At 57.9% G+C, this 7,806-nt stretch overlaps 1 protein-coding gene across 3 annotated transcripts in view; it reads left to right on the forward strand.

Moving 5' to 3' along the window:
* The window catches only part of LOC102764069 (beta-crystallin B2), a 7,825-nt gene extending 1,088 nt beyond the window's left edge, over positions 1–6,737 (forward strand). For 2 of the 3 annotated variants that reach the window (XM_015562859.1, XM_015562861.1), the window contains exons 3-6: positions 2,190–2,308; positions 3,272–3,404; positions 4,521–4,666; positions 6,469–6,737. In XM_015562859.1, coding sequence (XP_015418345.1) covers positions 2,190–2,308; positions 3,272–3,404; positions 4,521–4,666; positions 6,469–6,637 — 567 coding nt within the window. In that variant the 3' untranslated portion in view covers positions 6,638–6,737. The remainder of the gene's footprint in view (positions 1–2,189; positions 2,309–3,271; positions 3,405–4,520; positions 4,667–6,468) is intronic. The other variant, XM_015562858.1, reaches the window with a different exon arrangement.
* The last annotated feature ends 1,069 nt before the right edge of the window (positions 6,738–7,806 follow it).

Raw genomic sequence — 7,806 nt, forward strand, 5'->3', positions numbered from 1 at the left:
CCCTAGGGCCAGGGTGGACCCTCGTCCCAGCTAAGAAAGGCCTTGTGAAGGGGAGATGGGTTTGAGTCCTGGCTCCACACTGTTGTGTGACCCTGGCCGGCCTCTCGGCCTCTCTGAGCCTCGGGCGCAGTGGTGGGGGTGGGCGCTGATTGTGAAGGCTCCTCCCTGGCCCACGACCGGCAGGTCAGAATCCCACACCAGCTTCCGGCTTTGGAGACTTAAGTTTCTAAGTTCCATCGTTCATCACATGAGAATTGAATTCAAGACACAGGGTGATTGTGAGGAGGCAAAGCCCAGACTCGGCCTCACGCCTGGCTGTGGGGGGTCCACCGATGCCAGTCACCGGGAATGTCTTCTTCGCTTTCTCACCCTCCACGTCCTTATCCCAATGTAAGCTCGTCACACCCAACCCGCCCCAAACCTCCGCCTTCAGCTGTCCGCCAGGCTGCTCTGTTTCCCTCTGCCCTGGGGTCTGGGCAGGGCATCCACCCCAGAACTGCCTGCTGTCACCCCATTCTGTCCCTTGAGGGGTTCACTTTCTAGAGGAAAGACGGTCAGTGAACAGACCAGTAACTATATGACTTCAAGGGGTGAGAAGTGTTACAAAGAAGCATAGAGTGAGGGTTCCTGAGAGTTGGGGTGCAGGAGGCATGGTGTGATAGCTAAGGTGCTCAGAGAGGGCTTCTCCAAGGAGGTGGCATTCGAACAAAGACCCAGGTCAAGGCAGGGAGCAGCCACGTGAAAACCGGGGAGCGGGGCAGGGGAGAGCATTCCAGGCAGAGGGCACGGCAGGTGCAAAGGCCCGGGGGTCGGAGCGAGCTGGGTGGCTTTGAGGAACAGCAGAAAGGCTGGTGTCACGTGACTTAGAGCAGCTCCGTCCAATCGACATTAAACCAGAGCCCCATAGACGTCATCAGGGGCTTCCTAGTAGCCACGTTCAAAAAGTGCAAAGAAACAGATGAGATGAACCTTCACGCCATCTTTTATTAAACCCAATACAGTCTAATGTGAAGTCAGTGGGCACATTATGCGGGAGCAGCGTTACATGATTGTCTTCATGCTAAATCTTACAAACCTGATGTGTATTTTATGCTGATAACACATCTTCCTTCGGACCAGTTGCCCCTGCTCAATAGGTATATGTAGCCAATGGACAGCGCAGGTGTCAAGGGTTAGAAACGGGTAAAATTTTCGTGTCCATTTGTCGATAAAGAACCACAACGCCAATAGCTCCGGGGCCCTCTGGGGCCTCTCGAATGAACGGAAAGGCTGCCACTCCTCGCTCTCACCACCCCGCCAGCCCCTGTCCCCCAGCCCCTCATGCCATGCTCTTGGCTCTTCTTGGTGACCCTGTAAAATAGGAGCGATCCCCCATTTCCCAGATGGGCAGGCCGAGGCTCAGAGAGTCAAGCTGCTTCCTAGGGGTGCACAGCTGGAGGCGGGAGAGGTGACACCAATGCCCGCGTCTCCTGACCGTCTGTCGTCGAGTAAGTGACCGCAAAGGCGGAATGGAGCCCTGGAATTTGTCTCTGAGCCCTGGCAGGCCTGCCTTCCCTGGCTTTCTGTGGCTAATCCCGGCCTGGGAGAGAGGGGCACGTTTACCCAGCCTCTGCTGACTGGGCGGGTTGCACGGTTGCCCTCCTGGGAGGCCGCTGCCCTGAGCCCCCTTTTTCATCCAGAGGCAGCCCCTGGGGAAGTGGCTAGAAAACCCCTGCCCTCTGGGCCCCCCCTTCCCCGTGCTCTCTGGAATCATAAAAGGTGGCAGCTGGCTTCCCCTTAGTACGTGGCTCTGAGGCCATGGGCTGGTGAGAGGACGGGGTGGGGGAAGGGAAGGGAAGTCCTGGGGGGAGGCCCGAGGGAGAGCTGCGAAGCCCTGAGGCGTCAAGCAAGGGCCAAGTACGTGTGGTTCCCTGGTGATGCGGGGCTGAGGGTGTGGATGGCAGGGGTCCGAGGCCAGCCCCCCCAGGAGCAGGGGAAACTCCACCCGTGGTTGAGCATCTCGCTGCGCCTACCATGCCCTGCAGACCCGTGGTACCAGCCCCGCCTGGGAGCTCACTGGACATGCAGACCTGCTGGCTGGGACCCCAGAGAGGAGCCCTGCAGCCTCCTTCGAGGCTCCTGAGTCCCCTCCCCACTCACCGCCCTGCTCCCCCTCTTCTCCGTGGACTGACTTTGTCCTGCTGTTACAGATCATCATCTTCGAGCAGGAGAACTTCCAGGGCCGCTCGCAGGAGCTCAGCGGGCCCTGCCCCAACCTGAAGGAGATGGGCATGGACAAGACGGGCTCCGTGCTGGTGCAGGCTGGACCGTAGGTACCAGGGAGGCCGCCCCCCTCGGGGTGCCAGGCTGGGGCAATCGGGGGACCAGGATCTGGGGCCCGGCAGCCTAGCGGGAGGATGTGCGCTTTGGAGTCAGAGGGAGCTAGGTTCAGATCCTGCCTCCACCACTGCTGGGCTGAGTGGCTTCCCTCTCAGAGCCTCAGTTTCCCCCTCTGTAGGATGAGGATGGCCATGTCCTCCTGAGGACGAGGGGCAGGGCTCATGGGAAGAGTCTGACCCGGAGGCCAGCCACTTCCTCGAGGCTGGGCCACAGTCACGGCTGTGGGCCTTTTGAGAATTGCCTGTCTCTGGCTCCGGGGATGTCCTCTCAAGGATTGCCTTCCGGGGACACGTGACTAATAGAGGAAAGAGGGGAGTGGGGTAAAGGAGACACCGCTTGGAAATGCCTGGCATGTGGAGGCGGTTCGTTGCCAGGGTGAACCCTGCAGCCTGGAGCCCTGTGGCTGTTCAGTGTGATCATCTAAGGGGTAACGGGAGGGGTGCGCCTGTCTCTTGCCGCTTTTAGAAGAGGCTGCGCTCCATCCGGCCATGTTGCTCTGGGCAGTGGGTCCTTAGGAAGCGGTTGTCGAGAGCTCACCGGCACCGTCAGCGTGCGGGCATTGGGAAGCGAGCGTCCGCCATGGTGGGAGCGTTTACACCAGGGAAATGGGCAGATGCCACCATCAGAGCTTTGTGTTTGCTTCTGAGAGCTGGCTGTTCGTTCCAGCATGCCCTGGGCCCTCGGGCATGGGCCTGTAGGTCTGTATTTGCTGCCAGGCCGTCTGGCTTATTTCCTGCTTGGTTTCCAGATGGTTGAAGTCAGTGTCATGCTGGGTTCTGGATAACTGAGGTGACTGTGCTCTTGGATTGGCTGTACTTGGACTTGGGCAGGGCTATTATTCCTTGATGAGCCGAGCAGCTGTGAGCTTCTCTCTCTCACCTCTCCACTGCAGCTGGGTGGGCTACGAACAAGCCAACTGCAAAGGTGAGCAGTTTGTGTTTGAGAAGGGGGAGTACCCCCGCTGGGACTCGTGGACCAGCAGTCGGAGGACCGACTCCCTCAGCTCCCTGAGGCCCATCAAAGTGGTGAGCCCCTGCCCCTCATCCTTCTTCCTCTTTATCGCCTTGGGGTTAGGGGTCTAAGGACCAGATAGAAGCCTTCTCCTCCAGCAGTGTGCCCCTTCTGATTGGCAGGGGACGTCCTGGCTGTGTGGCCCTAAAAAAGTCACTTCCCCCTCCCCGAGCCTCAGTTTTCTCCTCTGTAAAATGGGGATTTTCCTCTCCTGTCCTGAGATTCCATCATGCTTTGTCTGAGAGCTGCACAACCCCACGGAGCTCCATTCACAAGACTTCAAATGGTCCAAGGGGGGCGCTGTTCACATTCTGTTCTGTGTGGACGGTGTTTCCAGGGATGTATAACTCTTGCCACAGAGCAGTCGCTCAGTCACGTGTAGCCACTGTAAAGACGGGAAGGACTTCCGGGGTGGGTTGTGGTGGAGAGCGGCTCAGCTCTCATTCTTCGCTCAAGCCCATGTGGCCTGTGGGCCTTTCTCTGGTCCTGATTCTTCCTAGTGTTTGAACTTGGGGTGGACACAGAGCCCAGCAGGGCTCAGCCACACTCCCCAGCCTTCCCAGCCCTGTCCACTTCTCCCCAAAGCCTGGCAGCAGGTTGGAGAACATTGGACCCAGCCTTCTGCACACCTGGGTTCCTATGTGGCTCTGGCACTGGCAGCTGTGTGACCTTGGGCAAGTCACTTGACCTGTCTGAGCCTCAGTTTCCTCATCGGCCGAATGGCACAAGTGGTTGAAAGGATTAAAGGAGCAGGAGGACGGGAAGAGACGTGGAGATGAAGGAAGCAAAATATGTCATGTCACCTAGAGGCACCATAGGGCCGTGTGTGTGTGTGTGTGTGTGTGTGTAGCTCATGGCTGGCATTTATTTTAAACAGGGAGTTGAAGCTATGGGAGGGAAAGTGACATTTCAGAATCAAATATTCCCCGAAGTGTAGACTCAAGTGTCCGTTACATGACAATAGGATCTCAACAAACAGCCGCTGTTCATTGGCAATTGTCACAGACACTCGGGTGGTGGGATCCTGGGCGAGGCCGTGGTGTAGCTGCTGACCCCAATCCAGGGCGTGAGGATGATGGGAGGGCTCACTCCAGCCCCTGCCCTGCACTGACATCCCCGCTCCCCGTCAGCAGGACAGCCAGGAGCCCAAGATCATCCTCTATGAGAACCCCAACTTCACGGGGAAGAAGATGGAGATCCTTGACGATGACGTGCCCAGCTTCCACGCCCACGGCTACCAGGAGAAGGTGTCCTCCGTGCGGGTGCAGAGCGGCACGTGAGTACAGACCACGCCCGGCTCACCCTGGGCCAGGAGCCAGGACCCGGGGTGCTAAGTCCTGCCCTTCCCTGAGCGCTGGGGAGCCTGCTCACTCTCCGCCTCGGTCTTTGCATCGGAAGCCGGGCGTGGATGCATCGGCCACGTGTGGTGGCTTTCAGCCCTGCAGTTCCACCCAGACCTGCCTTTTGGGCAACACCTTACCTTCGGAGGAGGAGACCTTGGCCTTAACCTCGCCCCAAGGTTCCTGTTGGTGGGGAGGCCGGGGCAGGGGGAGGGAGGGACAGAGACAGGGGTGGTAGCAGGAGCCTGGGAATGAGCTGAGTGGTCTTACAAAGCTGCGAGGCAGGGAGCCCATCCTACGCTGGCCCTTTTTTTTTTCCTTCCCAATTGATTTTAGAGAAAGAGAAAGGAAAGAAGAGGGAGGGAGAAAGAGAAACAGTGATGTGTTTTTGCGCTTATTGATGCATTCATTGGTTGATTCTTGTATGTGCCCTGACTGGGGAGCCAACCTGCACCTTGGCGTAGTGGGGCAGCGCTCTAACCACTGAACTACCCGGCCAGGCAGACCCTGCTGGCCTGATCATGCATGAACTCCTGAGTTGGGTGAAAGGCGTTGTCGTTTCCCACCATGTTGACCTTCTTTGGCACGTGAAGCTTGGTCACCAGCACTGGGGGGTTTCTCGCTGGGAGACTTTTCGATGTAAGAGGGGCCCACGGGTGGGCTCGGGCAGTGGCGTGCTGCGGCCGGCTTGTACCAGCTTGCAAGAGCCGACTGTTAACTTTTCAGAATTTTCATAAGCTGGTGGTTGAGTCATTGGCAGTTTGCAATCAGCCATCGTGGGAGCATTTACACCACGGGAATTGGGAACATGCTATAAATCAAGACTTTGTTCCCCCAAGGCGGGTAGTTTACCATCCCCGACTGGCCTTCTAGGGTCTGTCAGGCTCCTGAAAGAGCGCGGATAGTTCTGTGTTCATCGCCCCTTCACTCACTGTTGATTCATCCACTGCTTCCATTCGCCGAGTGCCGCCACGTGCCGGGCCTGTGTGAGCGGCCTGGCTTCTCCTTGCGGAGCTGACAGTCTAGTCGGGGACAACTGTAAGTGATTTAAGAATCACACACATCTGGCTCCTTCCCTGAGGAAGGGACCCGTGAGCTGAGATCTCAAAAAAGAGCTGGAATTGCAGGGTCCAGAGGGACCCCTGGTGAGCAGGAGGGACTCTGCAGAGGCCAGAGCGGCAGGGGTGCAGGCGCGTGGGGACACGAGACTGAGGAGTAGAGCTGAGGTGTCCGTGGGGCTGGCCAGGCGGGTCCCTGTGGGCCAGGCTGTGTGGCGTTTTCTGGGGAGAAGACGGACTCTATCAGGTCCTGGAAAGAGCGAGTCACCCCCGCCATGGTGGCGCCTTCAGATGGGCCTCTGCAGTCCTGCCTGTTCCTCTTGCGGCCTTGCCGCTGGGTTTGGGGTTGGGGTAAGGGGCCTGTCTTGTTCTAATCGTCAGTGAACTCAAGATCACTCCTTCCACTGACCCCAGTCTCAGGCCTTCAGGCAAAAGGTGCTTCCTGAGGTAGTGAGCTCCCCATCAGGAGAAGGAAGAAGGCAGAGGCTGGGTGCTACCGGGTGAAACTGGGAGGCTCAGTCTTCAGGAGATGGAGAGATCAGCACAAGCGATCAAGTCCGCCATTTCTATGTGGACACCTCTCTCTGTCTCTGTCTCTCTCTCTTTCTCTTTCCCCCCCCCCCCCCCTTCATGTGTTTCTCCTTCTGTCTCCCATGTTCCCTCCTGCCTCCGGCCTGCAGGTGGGTCGGCTACCAGTACCCTGGCTACCGCGGGCTGCAGTACCTGCTGGAGAAGGGCGATTACAAGGACAGCAATGACTTCGGGGCTCCCCACCCCCAGGTGCAGTCTGTGCGCCGCATCCGTGACATGCAGTGGCACCAGCGGGGCGCCTTCCACCCCTCCAACTAATGCCCCTCATTTCCTCCTTCCCAGGGGCCTGGTCTGCTGCCCAGCCCCCCCCCCTTCCAGGCCTCTTGGTGAATGAATAAAGTGTGACTTGCAACTGGTCCGCTGCAGTATCTTTTATGCCCAGTGGGACTAGGGTGCTGTGTGTGTGTGTGTGTGTGTGTGTGTGTGTGTGTGTGAGAGAGAGAAAGAGAGAGAGAGAGAGAGAGAGAGAAGCAGAAACTGAGAAGCAGAAACTGGGCAAAGGATAGGACAACAGAGCCCTCGTTGAGTCTTACGCTCTGCAGCTACTTGGCTGTGTGACCTTGGGCACAGGGCCCAACCTCTCTGAGCCTCTTTCTTGCCTGACTTACAACACCTTTGCCCCAAGTGGCTGGCTTGGCTGGTCACCTGGGCTCCCTCTTAACGTGGTTGCCCCCAGGGGCATGTGGCGGATGCCCCTCCATAGTAATTATTTTAACCATTTTAGCTCATTCAACAGTTCTTCTTTCAGACAGTGAGTAGGCACTTTTTATGCATCATTATTTCCACCTTCATATAGTTCGTCTCCTCATCAGGTCTCCCCACGAACCCCTCGCCTTCTTTGCACACGTATTGCGATGGCTCACAACTTGTTTGCTCCCCCGCCCCCCCATCACAACTGCACACTAGCTGAGGGCAGGGGCGGGGTCTGCCCGCGCCCCCCTCCCCATTCCCAGGTTCCCAGTGCACTCACACGCTCCCTAGCTGCGCGCATACGTGAACCCCCCTCCTCTCTCGGGGAAGCCACCCCACCCCCTCCTTCTCCAGTGACCTCGCTGCGCCAGGAGCCCCGGTAACAGGAAGGGAACGTCTGCTGTCCAAACTGGACCTGGTCGCTGTGCGGACCTCTCCATCTTCTGAAACCAGCTCACTGCTCTGCCCGGCAGCAATGTCTCCTGCCCCTCCCATGGGGCACCACCCCCAGGGCGCCCTCCAGGGCACAGACTCGGGAACCTGTCCCAGGGCGAGATGTCCATCCTAACTTCATCGCCCCGCGCCTTAACCAGCCCCGCTGCCACGTTCTCATGTGAACCTCAATGCTGTGGAACAAACATAGTTCCTCTCTTTTTCTATTTTTTAAAATACATGTTTTAATTGATTTCAGGGAGAGGAAGGGAACATCAGTGATGAGAGAGCATCATTGATGGCTG

Source organism: Myotis davidii, unplaced genomic scaffold, assembly GCF_000327345.1.
Source record: "Myotis davidii unplaced genomic scaffold, ASM32734v1 scaffold478, whole genome shotgun sequence".
NCBI lineage: Eukaryota > Metazoa > Chordata > Mammalia > Chiroptera > Vespertilionidae > Myotis > Myotis davidii.